Raw genomic sequence first — 18,697 nt, 5'->3', positions numbered from 1 at the left:
ACACAGTACTCCAGCTGTGGTCTCACCAAAGTCCTGTACAGCTCCAACATGGCCTCCCTGCTCCTCTCATCTATGCCTTGCCTTCTTACCTCCTCTATTAACCTGTCCCACCACCTCCATGGATCTGTGGAAAAGAACCTCTCCATCTCCCTATCGTTCTGGTTTTTCTCATACTCTGCCATTCATTGAATACTGTCGAGAGTGTGGTGCTGGAAAAGCACAGCAGGTCAGGCAGCATCTGAAGAGCAGGAAAGTCAATGTTTCAGGCAAAAGCCCTTCATCAGGAATGCATCCATACTTTCCACTCGAATCTCCAGTATCTGCAGTCTTCACTTTCGCCTCATATTCCCTTGTCTAGTTAATTCTTCCAAAGTACATCACCTCACACTTATCAGTGTTAAATTCCACCTACCACTTATCTGTCATATCTAGGATCTGGGAGTTGTTTCTTCATAAATGTTGACTGCTGTTCACCCAGATCTGTTCCACTCTCACAATCAGCCATCACTGCACAGATACAATTATTACCTTTAGTCTACAATCCATGCCTGATGAGGTGATACATATTTTAGCTCCAGTGAATCACAAATGGATGACATAGCATTGAAAGATTCAATAGATGTTTCTTATAATAGCTCCTGGCATGTACATATATCACAATCCCAGGTATTGCTGTATATGGGTTCCTACTGAGCAATGAAGTCACAAACTGAAACATTCTCCTCTCAATGTGCCATACTGGAAGCTGTCACGCTATGTTGGAGACATGATATGATGATGATATTATTAGCTTGTCTCTTAAAGATGTATTTCATACTAACTTTGAGACAAAACAATGTCTAGCACCTTATCTGAAGTTTTTTAGACAGCACTGTTCATGTCAGTAGCCTCTACCACTTACACATGGGGGAGGGCAGCAGATACAGGGCAGCTCTATCACCTGCAAGTTCCCCTCCAAGCCGCTCACTATCCTGGCTCGGAAATGTATCACCTTTTCTTCAGTGTCACTGGGTCAGAATCCTGGAAGTCCCTGCCTAACGGCATTGTAGGTCTACACGGACTGCAGTGGTTCAAGAAGCCAGCTCACCCCCACCTTCTCAAGGGCAATTAGAAATGGGCAATAAATGCTGATCTCATGTCTCACAGATACATAATTTTAAAAACACCTCCAGTTCTTGAATCACCTCCCTTCACTTACTGCTTTCTCTGACACAAAAATCCTCTTTTCAGACACTCATTAAGAGTCTACCTCCTTAATCAAACCTCCACCCTCTTGAATGGTAAAGCAGCCTCAAGGGGCTGAGTGGCCTATTCCTGTTCCTATCATTTAACTCCTGGACAAGGAGTCTCAATTATTATGCCTGCGCTATTATCTAGGAAAGTGCTAATCATTTGTTAGGTCAGTCAAAAATTAACCACCATAAAATCATCATTAAGGGAGGCAAGATTGGGAAACACATTTCAGATTAAAGTTCATATATATTTATTGTGCAAGCTTTACTCTTCAATGCAAATAAAAGAGATAATAAAATGCAGCAGATACCTTCAATATTCTATTTAAAGCATACCATTTAAAAGACAACAGAATATATTGATGGACATATTGCAGGAAGTTGTTTTACTTGCACTAAGCTCTGGGCGCAGTCTTGCCCTGAGTGGAAAGGCAAGTAACAGAACGAGGCAGGGAAAAAAAAACACAGGATTAATCCCCAGTGTCAAAGTACCAAGTCAAGGGCAAAGGTTGGAGGGATTTCTACTTGGAATTTCCTCATTGTTGTTTCACCTTCTTCAAGACTAATCTTATTTGATCAGCTGACAATGGGTATAAAAGAAGTTTCACCTGCACTTCTGTCAGTCACAGAGAGGAATGAGAGAGAGAGAGAGAGAGAAAGGACAAGAGAGAGACTGAAAGTAAGACAGAGAAAGGTGAGGGAGGGGGAGTGAGAGAGAGAGAGGGAAAAGAGATAAAGAAAGACAGGAAGAGAGATAAGGCAGAGAAAAAGAGTAAAAGACAGAGGAAAGAGAAAGGACAGAATAAGGGAGAGAGAAAGAAGGGGAGAGAAAAAGAGACAGAAATAAAGGGGGCAAGGAGAGAATGAGGGGGACAAAGGGATAGAGAGAGAAAAATACAAAGGAAGAGAATTAAAGGGAGAGAAAAAAAGGACTTGCATTTATATGACAATTTTCACATCATCAAAATTGCTCGACATGCATGTAAACAGAGTGTGTACCTCAACATTGGGGAGGTTTGGCAGTAGCATCCTCTTTAAAGGAAGGAAACAATGGGGTCTGCTTGGCCCAAAGGAAAACCACTCAGCAATCTAACTAGAAGCAATTATTGCATGTTAGTAACTAGTTCCAGGTTACAATGACAGAACGGACATGTTCCTGAAACTTTGTGGACGACTTGATGCTGGATCTCGGATTCCGAGCTGTAGTTTCCACCCCAAATGCACATGACATTGTCTTCTGCACCTTTCAGTCCCATTTACTATAAAGGGCTTCACAGTAGGAGCTACTTTTTGGTGTGTTGCAATATTGGAACACAGCAGCCAGGAAAATCCCACTGACATCAATGTATAGTGACCAGATGATTTGATTTTAATGATGTCAGTTGAGGAATAGATATTGTTCAGGACACAGGTATATTTGTTACCTCAAGGGAAAAGGTTCATCTCATCTACACTGCTGTTCATTCATAGGACAGGAGCAAAATGGCCATTCCTACAGGAGGAAGTATCAGAAGTTGCAAGTTATGGCGAATGTATTGGAACAGATGGAATGGCAACACATGAACAATACAACATCAGTGACAGAGAAAGAAGAACAGTATGGCAAGATGGTCATTCAGATTAAAAAGCGATGGAGAAGGGAAGAGAGTTACAGAGATTCACATTGTGATAGAGGCATTATGATACTATAGAGTCAAAGTTAAAATCAGATAGGCTATGATGTTATTGAATTGTATAGTAGGATCGAAAGTCCCTGTTCTTATACTAATCCAGAATCCCCGGCTATTGTTCTGGGGACACATACTCAAAAGCCACCCACTGGGACTCAAATCAATAGTCAATCCAAATGATTTAATGCAAATCCTAGTGTCAGTAATGGCGACCATGAAACGAAGATCAATTGTAGTAGAAAAACCCTGGTTCACTAATGCCCTTGAGAGAGGGGCATCTGCTGTTCTTACCCAGTCTGGTCTCCACGTGACTCCAGACCCAGAGTGATGTGTTTCACCCTTAACTGCCCTCTGAAATGACCCATTCAATCATCAATCCAAGGGGCAATTAGGGATGGGAAGCACACACTGGCTTTGGCGATGGGGGCCTCCATTCGACAAAAGAATAAGGACAGTGTTATAATGCTCGGATTATTGCCATGATACATTGAAGATTCATTACTGAAAACGAACATTCATCAAAAGGAAGCCTCAGCTAACACAGTACATCACAAGGAATTATTGCTGCAAGATTGACAATGTTTCATCATCGAGCAGAAAGGTTCTTTCAGAAATGCTACAAACAAAAATCCAAACCAATCTTCATCAGGGTCTGGGATGAGGTTCCTCAAAGCTTGCTTGCAAAGTCACTTCTTTAAAAGCGGATTTGAAAAGCACGCCTATCTTTTAAAAAATGTGTGTGATTTTCTGCAGGCAATGTTTCTTCAAAAGGGATTTAATCAAATGACTTATACGAATTCCAGATGGTGTCTTGCAGCATCAATTCTTCGTCTTGATCAAAATTCTGAAATCAGGGGAGAAAGCAGTATTCGAGGTTAACGTTCAGACAGTAAGACCTTGTCCTGTTTCTCCACCGGCCTGATTTTCCCAAGTCATCACTTCTGCAAAGGATCAGAGAATCATACAGGACAGAACAGGCCATTTGGCCTATCGAGTCTGTACTGCCAAAGCTACACTAAACCTACAATGGTCTCACTTTCCTGCACTTGGATGCTCATCAGAGGGTTGGTGTGGACTTGAGGGGCCAAATGACCTGCTTCCACACTGTAGGGACTCTATGAGAGAAAGTACTTCTCCTCATATCAGTAGGCGACACCTAATTTTTGACAATGCCCCCTAGTTCTGGACTCACCCACAGAAGGAACTATCATTTGCACATCCACATTGTTAACATGTTATTCATCGCAATTACCCTCACTCTAAACTCCAGTGTAAACTAGCCCAAACCGTCTAACTAAAAACCAAAAGAACTGCAGATGCTGTAAACCAGGAGCACAAGTAGAAATTGCCGGAAAAGCTCAGCCGTTCTGGCAGCATCTGTGGAGAAAAATCAGAGTTAACATTTTGGATCCAGTGACCCTCCCTCAGACTCGAAACATGAACTCTGATTTACTTTCTCCCACAGGTGCCGTCAGACCTGCTGAGCTTTTCCAGCAACTTCTGTTTCGTTCCCAATCTGTCTAACCACCTCATTCCAACATTGGCACGTCCACATCATTCATTTTTTTGTCAGTGTGGATCTGATGGGCCAACTGTGCTGTGCTGGCTCGAAGAAAACCCTAGTGATTGCTGGTATCAATCGAGTAAACCCCCTCTCAATCTTTAAATAAAAGAGACTGAAACTGCACACAGTATTTGAGACGTGGTCTCACCAGTACCCTCTATAATTAAAGCATAATTTTACTTTAATGCTCCATTCATAATACATGATAGTATTAACCTTCCCAATTACTTGCAATCAGAATGATATACACACACAATGTCAAATACACTCACCACAAAGAATTGGTATTGGAATTGGTGTCGGATTCTCAGGTGCTGAATAAAATTCCTGCTGTAATAATTTGGATCCCCCCACGGCATTGATGCACAAATTGGACAGATCTATAGGACAAGAATCCACAGTTTCAGCTAAAACGAGTCACTGATAGCATTCACACCTTTTGAGTAAGAAATACTGTGGGTTCGTGTCCCACTTGAGTACAATAATCAAAGCAGACTCCCCAGTGCGGTACTGAAGGAGGACTGCACTTTGCACTGTATGTGATATTCAACTATCATCTCCTCTGATTTCATTTCATTTATTGTCACGTGTACCGAAGTACAGTGAAAAGCTTTGATTGTGAGCAGTACAGGCAGATCATAGTAAGCAAGGGTATACAGATCATAGGGTGAAAAAAGAACTTGGACAGAGAAAGGCGTTCAGGCTACACCGCACAGAAAGTGCACTACGCAAGATCAACATTAACAAGACCAACATTATATGAAATTAGAGAGTCCATTCTTCAGTCTAATAACAACAGGGAAGAAGCTGTTCTTAAACCTGTTCGTGTGTGTGTTCAGGTTTCTGCGTCTTCTGCCTGATGGAAGAGGTTGTACGAGATCATTATCGGTTGGGAGGTTTGATGATCTCTGGCCTCTCAGGTGGAGAGCAGGACACAAAATGATTCAAGAAAGTGGCTCACCACTCCCTTCTCCAGTACAATCAGTGATGGGCAATAAACGCTGGCCTCACCAGGGATACCTTCAACCCATAAACACAAACAAAACAGTAGGGATGGTCCTCCTTGGTTATTTAGGTCAAAAAGTGGCGCTGGAAAATCACAGCCGGTCAGGCACCATCTGAGGAGCAGGAGAGTTGACGTTTCGGGCATAAGCTTTCATCAGGAATGAGGGGGTGCCCAAGAGAACTGAGAGATAAATGGGAGGGGCTGGGAGAAGATAGATTGGAATGCCATAGGTGGATGAAGGTGGGGGGGGAGGGTTGATAGGTTGGAGTGGAGGGTGGAGCAGATAATTGAGAAGGAAGATTAGGACAGGTCAAGAGGGCAGTGCCGAGTTGGAGGGTTGGATCTGGGATGAGGTGGGGGAGGGGAGATGAGGAAACTGGTGAAATTCACATTGATCTCGTGTGGTTGGAGGGTCTGAAGGTGGAAGATGAAGCCTTCTTCCTCCAGGCATCGGGTGGCTAGGATTTGGCGGTGGAGGCAACCCAGTACTTGGTGGAGTGGGATGGGGTGTTGAAGTGTTCAGCCACGGGGCGGTGGGGTTGATTGGTGTGCGTGTCTCTGAGATATTCTCTGAAATGTTCCACAAGCTGACATCCTGTCTCTCCAATGTGGAGGCGACCACATCGAGAGCAATGGACACAGTAGATGAGGTGTTTGGAGGTGCAGAGAAATCTCTGCCAGATGTGGAAGGATCCTTTGGGGCCTTGGATAGAGGTGAGGGGAGAGTTGTGGGCTCAGGTTTTGGACTTATTGCGGTGGCAAGGGAAGGTGCTGGGAGTGGAGGGTGGGTTGGTGGGGGGGATCTAACTAGTGAGTCACGGAAGGAATGGTCTCTGCGGAATGCTGAAAGGGGTGGGGAGGGATATATATCTCTGGTGGTGAGGTCTGAGTGTACATGGAGGAAATGGTGGAGGATGATGCATTGTATCCGGTGATTGGTGAGCTGAAAGGTGAGGACCGGGGGGGTTCTAACCTTATTGCAATTGGACGGATGGAGTTCAAGGGGGGAGGTGCGGGAAGTGGAGGAGATGCTCTGGAGGGCACTGTTAACCATGTGGGAAGGGAAATTGCAGTCTTTGAAGTAGGAGGCCATCTGGGATGTTCTGGAGTGGAATTGGTCATCCTGGGAGCAGAAACAGCAGAGGTGGAGGAATTGGGAGTAACCAGGAAACGTGCAAGTCTTTGTTTCATTTAATTCCAAGAATTTCTCAAGCAATATTTGAGGAATTCTGGAACAAAGAATAAACATTAAATGTAACTGATGTCCAGTGCAGAAGGTAATGGTTATGGTGCATCCAAAATATTGCTTTTATAAAGAAGAGTGGTATGAGAGTTAACTGTGAATCTTCCCAGAAACTGGGCTCCATTCTCAATGTTTTAATAGAGCTTGTCAGTTGGTGTGGACAGGAGTTTGTCCCAGTTAGATGCAAAGAACAAAGGCCTTCTATGACCCCTTTGGAAGAGTTTCCATTTCTGTAACGAGTATTAGGATATTTGGAGGTCACAAAAGGTGCTGTACAACTGCAAGTTCTGGCTGTCCATCCTTGTTTCACCAACAGGAGGAGGCCAAGATGAAGCTTTTAAGTCTTTCTTGTTGGTGTGGAGTGAAGGACAGAAAGTCCTCTTTGTTTAAATGTCAGATAAACTCATCACGTCTTCTGCCTGAGGAGGCATATTTTCTAAAAAATGGCACTCACTCAGTGTAAATGTTTTCATTGCACAAACAATTTGGTGATTAAGAAGAAACAACATGAAAGCACTTACCACATGCCGATATTCACCATGATGATACGTACAACAGTGCAGCACAAGGTCACCCGCGGCATAGCCACTTTGATGGCAATACGGGCAGGTAAATGTAGATCTGTTTGGTTCTGTGGCACTTGAAAATAGGGAAAAATAAACTGTGTTATATTGTTTGCTGATGGATGAACAGCTCTGAAACCACTTACAAGACAATTCTATCAAACAACTTTTAAATTGTCTCTACAAACCAAATAGATAAGCAGAATGAGTGAAACATCACTAGTTTCTCTGTGTTTGAGATTTGCACTCAGTGATGCACATAATCCAATAAACTACAAGAGAAACTATGACACGTTACATGAAAGATATTTAGCCCAGTTACTGAATACTGAATGAAATGTTGAGATACAAGGGATAACAAGTATTAAATTGCATCTTATCAATGACTTGGATTTCATTTGTACTAAATTCAAATTGGACAGACCCAGAGTCTAAACCTTCAGGCACCAGTCAGATAAAATAATCTAAGAAAACAGTGTAGCATTGCCATGGCCAAAGCAATAGCGAGTGTAGGATCCCCAAACACAGGAGTAATTCAGGAGTAAGAATGTGTAAGACTTGGATATATTCCCTTTCTTTGTGCATGAACGTTTCTTACCTGGATGGGTGGCACGGTGGCTCAGTGGTTAACACTGATGCCTCCCAGGGCCAGGGTCCCAGCTTCAATTCCAGCCTCAACTAACTGTCTGTGGGAGTTTGCACATTTTCCCCTGTGTCTGCATGGGTTCCCTCCCACAGTCCAAAGATGTGCAGGTTAGGTGAATTGGCTATGCTAAATTGCCCAAAACATGTTGGGGGAATTCAGAGGGTCAGTGTGGATTTGTTGGGCCAAATGGTCTGTTTCCACACTGTAGGGAATCTATTCTTAATGAGCATAACTGAACAACGTAATAGGTGCAACCATTTATTGTAAATTGGTCATTGGTGTCACATTTAGGATTGTTCAGCAAGTTCTGGAATCGTATCTAACAGTAGACATTTTGATGTGGAATTATGTTTACTTCCCTGGCAGGTCTGAAGCTTACCTGACTGAGGCAGGTGTTGGGAGTGGTATTGCACTTGTATTGCAGTCTGGACCATATTCCCTCAGGTACTGTGCGCAGGTAGTAGTGTGTGCCCTCATGTCAATCAGGTACACCTGAAAACAAGCCCACACTCTTGTTATACACATAAACATAGCAGGAGATATAGGCCATTCAGCTCATCAAGTCTGCTCTGTCATTCTATGAGATCATGGTCGATCTGATAATCCTCAACTCCACTTTCCTGCATAGCCCTTGATTCCCTAACTGATTAAAACTCTTCTATCTCATCCCTGAATATACTTAATGACCCAGCCTTGATAGCCCTTTGTGGGAAAGAATTCCACAGAGTCACTCCCCTCAGAAGAAATTCCTCCTCATCTCTGTTTTAAGTGGATGACCTCTTATTCTGAGATTATGCCCTCTGACCCTAGATTCCCTTCTCCAATTTAATAATCATCTGCCTATAGCAGGGCGACCAGAACTATACACAATACTCCAATAGTGGCCTCACCAACGTCCTGTACAACCACAGCATTTCATCCCAAATCCGATCCTCAATGCTCTGAACAAAGTAGGCAAGCATGCTAAACGCCTTCTTAACCTGTGAGGCAACTTTCAAAGAACGATGTACTGAAACCCTAGGTCTCTCTGTTCAACAGGGCCTTCCCATTAACTGTGTAAGTCCTGTCCTTGTTTATTTTACCAAATTACAATATCTCGCATTTATCCAAATTCAACTCCATCTGCCACTCCTTAGCTCATTGCCCCAATTGATCAAGACCCATGTATAATCTTAGATAACCTTCTTCACTGTCAAATATACTACAAATATATCCTTTATCCGAACATCCAAAAACCGAAGAGCTCTGAAATCCAAAATTTTTTGTGAATTTTTTTTCTCATTAAGGTTGTTTGGCGAGCAAACAGTTAACCCAAGTTGACACCCACTCCATGTGTGTCACTCAGATGCGACATGAGGAGGCGTGGCCAAGCACCGACAAACCTGGGGTTTCTCTGTGAATTCCCCCAAGTCAACACCCAACTCAAAGCGTGACACTCAGATGCAACATTGGGCGGGGGGGGGGCAGGGGAGCATGGCCAAGCATGTTCTTAGTTAGACGTCTGCTCCTCTGGTAAGATTTTTAAAAATTTCACCATTAAACTGTCACTATTCTGAAAAACGAAAAATTCAGAATTCTGAAAAACAGCTGGTCCCAAGCATTTCGGATAAATCTGCTACCAATACTAATTTTGTGTCATTCACAAACTTACTAATTATTACTTACTTACTAAATTTTCATCCAAATGTAGAAATGCTGATCCCTGCAGCACACTGCTGGTCCTAGAGATTTATCCACCTTTATTTGTTCCTGCGACCTTTAGCACCTCTTCTTCTGTAATAGAGTCATAGAGATGTACAGCATGGAAACAGACCCTTCGGTCCAACCCGTCCATGCCGACCAGATATCCCAACCCAATCTCGTCCCACCTGCCAGCACTCGGCCCATATCCCTCCAAACCCTTCCTATTCATATACCCATCCAAATGTCTCTTAAATGTTGTAATTGTACCAGCCTCTACCACATCCTCTGGCAGCTCATCCCATACCCGTACCATTCTCTGTGTGAAAATGTTGCCCCATAGGTCTCTTTTATATCCTTCCCCTCTCACCCTAAACCTATACCCTCTAGTTCTGGACTTCCCGACCCCAGGGAAAAGACTTTGTCTATTTACCCTATCCATGCCCCTCATAATTTTGTAAACGTCTATAAGGTCACCCCTCAGCCTCCAACGCTCCAGGGAAAACAGCCCCATCCTGTTCAGCCTCTCCCTGTTCAGATCCTCCAACCCTGGCAACATCCTTGTAAATCTTTCCGATAGGAAGGAGACCAGAATTGCATGCAATATTCCAACAGTGGCCTAACCAATGTCTTGTATAGCCACACGTGACCACCCAACTCCTGTACTCAATACTCTGACCAATAAAAGAAAGCATAACAAACGCCTTCTTCACTATCCTACCTACCTGTGACTCCACTTTCAAGGAGCTATGAACCTGCACTCCAAGGCCTTTTTGTTCAGCAGCACTCCCTAGGACCTTACCATTAAGTGTATAAGTCCTGCTAAGATTTGTTTTCCCAGAATGCAGCACCTCACATTTATCTGAATTAAACTCCATCTACCACTTCTCAGCCCATTGGCCCATCTGGTCAAGATCCTGTTGTAATTTGAGGTAACCCTCTTCGCTGTCCACTACACCTCCAATTTTGGTGTCATCTGCAAACTTACTAACTGTATCTCTTATGCTCGCATTCAAATCATTTATGTAAATGACAAAAAGTAGTGGACCCAGCACCGATCCTTGTGGCACTCCACTGGTCACAGGCCTCCAGTCTGAAAAACAACCCTCCACCACCACTCTCTGTCTTCTACCATTGAGCCAGTTCTGTATCCAAATGGCTAGTTCTCCCTGTATTCCATGAGATCTAACCTTGCTAATCAGTCTCCCATGGGGAACCTTGTTGAATGCCTTACTGAAATCCATATAGATCATGTCCACAATTCTGCCCTCATCAATCCTCTTTGTTACTTCCTCAAAAAGCTCAATCAAGTTTGTGAGACATGATTTCCCACACACAAAGCCATGTTGACTATCCCGAATCAGTCCTTGCCTTTCCAAATACATGTACATCCTGTCCCTCAGGATTCCCTCCAACAACTTGCCCACCACCAACATCAGGCTCACTGGTCTATAGTTCCCTGGCTTGTCCTTACCACCCTTCTTAAACAGTGGGACTACGTTTGCCAACCTCCACTCTTCCAGCACCTCACTTGTGACTATCAATGGTACAAATATCTCAGCAAGAGGCTCAGCAATCACTTCTCTAGCTTCCCACACAGTTCTTGGGTACACCTGATCAGGTCCTGGGGATTTATCCACCTTTATCCTTTTCAAGACATCCAGCACTTCCTCCTCTGTAATCTGGACATTCTGCAAGATGTCACTATCTATTTCCTTACAGTCTATATCTTTCATATCCTTTTCCACAGTAAATACTGATGCAAAATACTCAAAATACTCTGAGCTCAAAAACTGCATGAATTTATGTAAAACTCTGTTATCTCACTTTTTGGATTAGAATCAATCTAAACATCATGGCATAGACAGAGAACACAGGGAGCCAACACCTTCAACATATTCTGGGTTAGTGGTGCTGGAAGAGCACAGCAGTTCAGGCAGCATCCGAGGAGCAGTAAAATCGACGTTTCGGGCAAAAGCCCTTCATCAGGAATAAAGGCAGAGAGCCTGTATTCCTGATGAAGGGCTTTTGCCCTAAGCATCGATTTTACTGTTCCTCGGATGCTGCCTGAACTGCTGTGCTCTTCCAGCACCACTAATCCAGAATCTGGTTTCCAGCATCTGCAGTCATTGATTTTACCTACCTTCAACATATTGTCTAGCTATCACCATTGTTAACAGCTAACCAGAGAATGCAACTTTAAAAAAAAGGTTTTGTGATTTACACATGAAAGAAGTGAAACTATCACTGTGTTCTAACAGATGAAAGGCTTAGCAGACAATCAATCTTTCAATGTATAATTTCAGTTTCATCACACTGTAAATTTTTGCTATAAATTCTGTATTACAATCGAGCCCTCCACTATCACCTGATGAAGGAGCGTCGCTCCGAAAACTAGTATGCTTCCAATTAAACTTGTTAGACTATAACCTGGTGTTGTGTGATTTTTAACTTGATGCAAAATACTCGTTTAGTATCTCCCCCATTTTCTGCGGCTCCACACAAAGGTCCTATTTTCTCCCTAGTTACCCTTTTGTCCTTAGTGTATTTGTAAAAACTCTTTGGATTCTCCTTAATTCTATTTGCCAAAGCTATCTCATGTCCCCTTTTTGCCCTCCTGATTTCCCTAAGTATACTCCTACTTCCTTTATAATCTTCTAAGGATTCACTTGTTCTATTCTGTATATACCTTACATATGCTTCCTTCTTTTTCTTAACCAAACCCTCAATTTCTTTAGTCATCCAGCATTCCCTATACCTACCAGCTTTCCCTTTCACCCTGACAGGAATATACTTTCTCTGGATTCTTGTTATCTCATTTCTGAAGGCTTCCCATTTTCCAGCCGTCCTTTTACCTGCGAACATCTGCCCCCAGTCAGCTTTCGAAAGTTCTTGCCTAATACCGTCAAAATTGGCTTTTCTCCAATTTAGAACTTCAACTTTTAGATCTGGTCTATCCTTTTCCATCATTATTTTAAATCTAATAGAATTATGGTCGCTGGCCCCAAAGTGCTCCCCCACTGACACCTCAGTCACCTGACCTGCCTTATTTCCCAAGAGTAGGTCAAATCTTGCACCTTCTCTAGTAAGTACGTCCACATACTGAATCAGAAAATTGTATTGTACACACTTAAGAAATTCCTCTCCATCTAAACCTTTAACACTATGGCAGTCCCAGTCTATGTTTGGAAAATTAAAATCCCCTACCATAACCACCCTATTATTCTTACAGATAGCTGAGATCTCCTAACAAGTTTGTTTCTCAAATTCCCTCTGACTACTAGGGGGTCAATAATATAATCCCAATAAGGTGATCATCACTGTCTTATTTCTCAGTTCCACCCAAATAACTTCCCTGGATGTATTTCTGGGAATATCCTCCCTCAGCACAACTGTAATGCTATCCCTTATCAAAAATGCCACTCCCCCTCCTCTCTTGCCTCCCTTTCTATCCTTCCTGTAGCATTTGTATCCTGGAACATTCAGCTGCAAGTCCTGCCGATCCCTGAACCATGTTTCTGTAATTGCTATGATATCCCAGTCCCATGTTCCTAACCATGCCCTGAGTTCATCTGCCTTCCCTGTTAGGCCCCTTGCATTGAAATAAATGCAGTTTAATTTGTTTGTCCTACCTTGTCCCTGCTTGCCATGTTTGACTTGTTTCTGTTCTCAACTGTACCAGTCTCAGATTGATCTCTTTTCTCACTATTTCCCTGGGTCCCACCTTACTAGTTTAAATCCTCCCGAGCAGCTCTAGCAAATTTCCCTGCCAGTATATTAGTCCCCTGTGGACTGTTTCCAAGGCATCAATACTTATTTCCCCTGAGTTCACGAGCCTCCACAGATTTCTCCACAGGAAAAACTGATGTAAAATATTTGTTTAGTATCTCTCCCATGTCCTGTAGTTCCACACATTGATGACCGCATTGATCGTTATTCTCTCCCCTGTTGCTCTTTTGCCCCTTGTGTATTTGTAGAATCTCTTTGTATTATCTTTAATCTTATCTGTTAAGGCTCTCCCCTTTTCCCTTCTTGTCTTCCTAATTTCCCTCTTAAGAATGTCCCCACACCCATTATACCTTTCAAGAGATTCACTTTATCACAGTTGTACATACCTAATATACAACTCATTCTTATTTTTGACCAGAGCCTCAAATCGTTATTTGACCTTTGCTCTTTACTCCTACCAGCCTTACCCTTCAGTCTAACAGGAATATAGCACCTCTGGATTCATGTTATCTCACTTTTGAAAGTCTCCTACTTGCCAGTTGTCCCTTTACCTGCGAGCAGTGTACTCTAATCAACTCTTGAAGTTCCTGCCTCATGCCATCAAAGTTTACCTTACTCCAATTAAGATCTTTAACTTTTATACAAGGCCTATTCTTTTCCATAACTATTTAAAAATTATCACTGGTCCCAAAGTGCTCCCCCAGTAACACTGCAGTCATTTTCCCTGCTTTATTTCCAAAGACAAGGTCAGGTTTTGCTCCTTCTCTGGTAAGTGCATCTACATATCAGTAAGTAAGATTTTCTTGAACACATTTGACAAATTACTCCTCATCCAAGCCCCTAACACAATGGCAATCCCTGTCTATGTTTGGAAAGTTAAAATCCCCTGCTATTACAACCCTGATATTGTTCCAGATGTCTGATTCCTGAACTTGTGCCTTCTCAAGGTGTGTTACCAAATGTGAGATGCCATGAGAGTGTACAACTGAGACAAGGTTTGGTTAGACTTTGCCTGTATTCCAGTGTCTCAGATGAAACAGGAGAAATCCTGTTGAGTCTGTTCAGACTCCATATGTTGAGATGAGATTGTGCAGACTCTGGATCACATGGAGCCAAAGTATCAAGAGGCTGCTTTTCGTGAACTAACCTCAACATCACAACCTGTGCAATTTGCTTTCATCGTTCTCATCCAGGTCTCAATGTCCGTTGCTGGTGGCTCCATGCCAGAAGTGGGATTCCGGCACAAAGGACATTTTCCATCGTTCATGGCAAAGTTTTGGATGTGGCATTCCTGGCAAAAGCTGAAAGGAAACGAAAACAGTGAACTGGGGCTCCTATCCAATACAAAGAAAAAGATGACTTGGTGGGGTGGGGGGAACAGCCTTTGCACTTAGGAAGGTGCTTGATAGAGTAGACAGAGAGAAAATGCCAAAGACAAACAGAAAATGCTAGAGACACTCAGCAGGTCTGGCAGCATCTGTGCAAAGAGAATCAAAGTTCAGTTTTCAAGTCCAGTATGATGCTTTGGAATGTTTCCACTTTCGGAGAGACCAAAATTGAGTACAATAAGTAAAAGACAGTCACGAAGATATAAACTCTTGTCTGTGCTGAAGAAGAGTCATACTAGTGAGACTCTGGACAGGATGCTTTTTGGAGGGTTGGTGCAGACTCAATGGGCCACATAGCCTCTTCTACACTGGAGGGAATTCAATGATTCAATGGTCCATCCTAAAGGGTGACACCCAGAACTGGACAAAAACTTGATGAATATTTAGGGCATAGATATTAGGGAACTAATGCCTGCAATTTTGTATGTAACCATCCTACTGAAGTTCTTCAAAAAAAGTGACGTGTTATGGATAAAGGGAGACTGATGCCTATACTGTCTGTAGACTTCTAGGAGGCAAAAGTAAGGAGATAATGCTGCAGTTATACATGGCACTGTGAGATAATATTTGCTGGAGTTTTGAAGTGTAAGAGGTGACTTGATTGAAACAGATAAGATCATGGTAGATAATGGAGAGAATATTTCCTCTTGTGGGAGAATCTAAAACCAGGAGGTCACTGTTCCAAAATAATGGGTTACCTGTTGAAAACAGAAACAAGCCAAAATATTTCCCTCCCAAGGGTTGGTGAAATATTTCCTTGAAAATTGGTGGAAGCAAGTTCATTTGATTTTTTTTAAGACAGGGGTGGATAGACTATTGAGAAGGAAGAGGTGAGAGGTTACCATAAATGAACGGGAATGTGGAACAATCAGTTCAGCTTTGCTATTCATGAATGATAGAGAGCAGAAATGAGGGCTGATTGACCTACCCCCACTCCTTGTTTGTATGTTCATGTATTTGTCATGTCATATATATAGATAGGACTAAAGCCAAGTGTGAGTACATTATGCAGAGTCCAAACCAAAGTCTATTGATTGCAAAGGGACATTTCAGCATTAATGACACCCTAGAGCCAGGGGTCAGAGTTTAAGGATAAGGGATAAATCTTTTCGGACTGAAGTGAGGAGAAATGCCTTTGCCCAGAGATGTGGAGGTGCTGGCTTTGGACTGGGGGTGGACAAAATCAAAAAGTCCCACAAGACCAGGTTATAGTCCAACAGGTTTATTTGCCCGTTCACCAGGTGGAGACTTCATATGACAAAGAATTTAGGCTACTAAGTTGGATGACCAGCCATCATCATATTGAATGGCAGAGCAGGCTTGAAGGGCCAAATGGCCTCCTCCTGTTCCTAGCTTCTATGTATGTTTCAAGGCAACTCCCAGAATGAAATAGCCTCTCAGGTATTTTCTTCAAGTAATCTCATGGCAAACAATAAGCATGATATTTTGTTTTGTACATTACCCTGTGCTATCTGACCTATACCAGCACCCAGTTTGGCAATTCCTTAATTCCAAAGCTCTCATGTTCATTTTAAATTCTGCAATGCACTCACCCATCTATCTCTGAAACCTTTGGAATGGTAATAACTCGGAGATCTCTGTATTTCTCCAGCTTTAGCCTCCTGCACATTGCCAGACATTCACCAGGGCGTCCTACCTTCAGCTACCAACGCTCTAAGCTCTGGGAATACTTCCCTAAACCTCTCCAATGCTCCCTCCTCCCTTCCATTCAGATCTGTTTGAAGAGTCATTTGGTCACCAGTGTCCCCATAGAATCATCAAAACATGGAGATACAAATTCTGGCACAGAAAGAGGCCATTCAGCCCAGTTGTTCTTGTTGGACATCCCCTTATATGGCTTGGTATGAAAGACTCTGAGCAAGGAAGAGCTGGTACAGAATGCAGTATGCGTATTTATTGGAACTGCCAAATGTCCCAGGTCAATTGGTGGAAACCTGCTGTTGCCCCTTACCCAGGAGAGTGGTCCTGCTGCTAAACTGGGTTGCTTTGACCAACCCTAGTTGCCCTTGAGAAGGTGGTGGTAAGCTATCTTCTTTAACCTTTACTGGACCATGAGGTAATAGTTTGTGTTTGAGGGCAATTCTGCAGTTTCTCCTGATCCCACAAAAAACTCAAGAATGCCCAGTCTGTTCGCAGTCAAAGGCATTTAGCATGGTGATAGTGTCACACAGTACATGCAAAGTATTCTCAATCTGATGACGGAACTTTGTCTCTACAAGGATCATGTGTTGGTCACCCCTACCTGCTGCAGGCAAGCTAGTGAGCATGAGGTAAAATACCCATCCCAGCAGCTTTGTGATATTTTATGTTAAGGCCAGCATTTGATACCCACTCCCATTTGCCTTTGAACTGACTGGCTTGCTGACACCATTTCCAGTTAAGAGCCACCACACTGCTGTGGGTTTGGAGTCACATGTGGGCCAGACCACATAAGGACTTCCTTCCCTGAAAGGAACTAGAGAGTTTTTTTTTAACAACAATTGAGGATCGATTAGAAATAGTATTGAAACTATGTTGCAGATTTTCCTGTTAGATACTTGTTGAGATTGGAACACCGCTCTGCAGCTTATCAGTCCAGAGATTTCACCACTGTGTTACCATCTGTCCCTGTCAGTATAAACACTGAATTCATCTTAGTATAAACAAAACCTCAAACTTAGAAAGTGCTATGGGGAAAAGAGTGGAGAGTAGGGAACTAGTTCAGAGCCAAGATTGACAGATTGAATGGTCTCCTTCTATGCTGAAGCGTTCTATAACAGCTGTGAATTTATACAGATTAACCTCAATGTGGATTACTTTATCCCCTGCTTTGCTCCTAGTTAATTCTAAAGATGGATTTTTAGGCACATATAAGCGTTTCCCCCCTCCCCCCCTTTAAGTTATATGCTATTAGCCAAGTTCACATAGGTACAACTCATTTATCAAACTTCAGAAACAGTCTATTCAACTTTATCAAGTCTTAAAGCAAATTGTGAGTTTTTTTTGGGAAGCTGATTGTGATCCGATAGTACAGCTCCAACTTTACTCACAACCACAGAACAAAAATCAAAGAATCATAGAATGATTACAACGTGCCATATGGCTATTCTGTCCATCCTATCCATGTTGGGTCCTCTACAACTGTAACTCAATATGCTCTAACTGCACTCTCCCTTGTTGTTCGGCAATCTGGATTAGTGGTGCTGGAAAAGCACAGCAGTTCAGACAGCGTCCAAGGAGCAGTAAAACCGACGTTTCAGGCAAAAGCCCTTCATTGGTATTCCTCATGAAGGGCTTTTGCTTGAAACGTCGATTTTCCTGCTCCTCGGATGCTGCCTGAACTGCTGTGCTTTTCCAGCACCACCAATCCAGAATCTGGTTTCCAGCATCTGCAGTCATTGTTGTTCAGCAAGTTGTCTCATGTCAGAATACTGTTCTCTTTCTAAAGTTATGACTGAGTCTGCCTCCCCCACACTCTCAGGCATTGCATTCCAAACCTTCACCACTCACTGCTAAAGAGAGTTCTCCCTCAAGTTACGGGTGCTCCTTTGTTGGACCACCTTACATCTGGTTCATAGACATCTGGTTGAGGAACATTCCAACAATGAACTGGAAGGAAGGGCCTCCTTCCTAAGTTTTATAAGATTATGCCTGGTCTAATTGCGGCTTTGATTCCATGTTCCTTCCTGCCCACCTCCCAAGGGCCTTTGACTCCTTTGTCAATCAAGAAACTGTTTATCTCAGCCTTAAAAATATTCAATGTGCCTACCTCCATCACACTCTCTGGAAAGGAATTGGAGTTTCGTCCCCCTTTAGTTCGAGTCTCAGTAATCTAGTCTCTGCCACAAGGGGGAGATGTCCTTTCACACCCACCCTGCCAAGTCCCTTCAAGATCTTTGTTCAGATATTTTAAGATTTGGATTTTATTGTCAAGTATGGGAGTACAATGGAAAGTGTATAATGTCGCCACACAAGG

The 18,697-nt window shown here is 42.9% G+C and overlaps 1 protein-coding gene and 1 long non-coding RNA gene across 3 annotated transcripts in view; one reads left to right on the top strand and one right to left on the bottom strand.

Annotated features, from left to right (window-relative positions):
- Positions 1 to 1,459: 1,459 nt before the first annotated feature.
- Positions 1,460 to 18,697, bottom strand: part of rnf125 (ring finger protein 125, E3 ubiquitin protein ligase) — a 19,151-nt gene continuing 1,913 nt past the window's right edge. Inside the window, exons 2-6 of the mRNA XM_072569740.1 lie at positions 14,481 to 14,634; positions 8,304 to 8,416; positions 7,237 to 7,354; positions 4,739 to 4,846; positions 1,460 to 3,746 (exon numbers count right to left, since the gene is read on the bottom strand). Coding sequence (XP_072425841.1) covers positions 3,678 to 3,746; positions 4,739 to 4,846; positions 7,237 to 7,354; positions 8,304 to 8,416; positions 14,481 to 14,634 — 562 coding nt within the window. The 3' untranslated portion in view covers positions 1,460 to 3,677. The remainder of the gene's footprint in view (positions 3,747 to 4,738; positions 4,847 to 7,236; positions 7,355 to 8,303; positions 8,417 to 14,480; positions 14,635 to 18,697) is intronic.
- Positions 9,391 to 18,697, top strand: part of LOC140476870 (uncharacterized) — a 25,699-nt gene continuing 16,392 nt past the window's right edge. For both annotated transcript variants that reach the window (XR_011960617.1, XR_011960619.1), the window contains exon 1: positions 9,391 to 9,436. This is a non-coding gene — a long non-coding RNA (uncharacterized lncRNA). The remainder of the gene's footprint in view (positions 9,437 to 18,697) is intronic.

This window comes from Chiloscyllium punctatum, chromosome 5 (genome assembly GCF_047496795.1).
Source record: "Chiloscyllium punctatum isolate Juve2018m chromosome 5, sChiPun1.3, whole genome shotgun sequence".
NCBI classification, from domain to species: Eukaryota; Metazoa; Chordata; class Chondrichthyes; order Orectolobiformes; family Hemiscylliidae; genus Chiloscyllium; species Chiloscyllium punctatum.
This window is presented reverse-complemented; position numbering and strand designations above follow the sequence as displayed.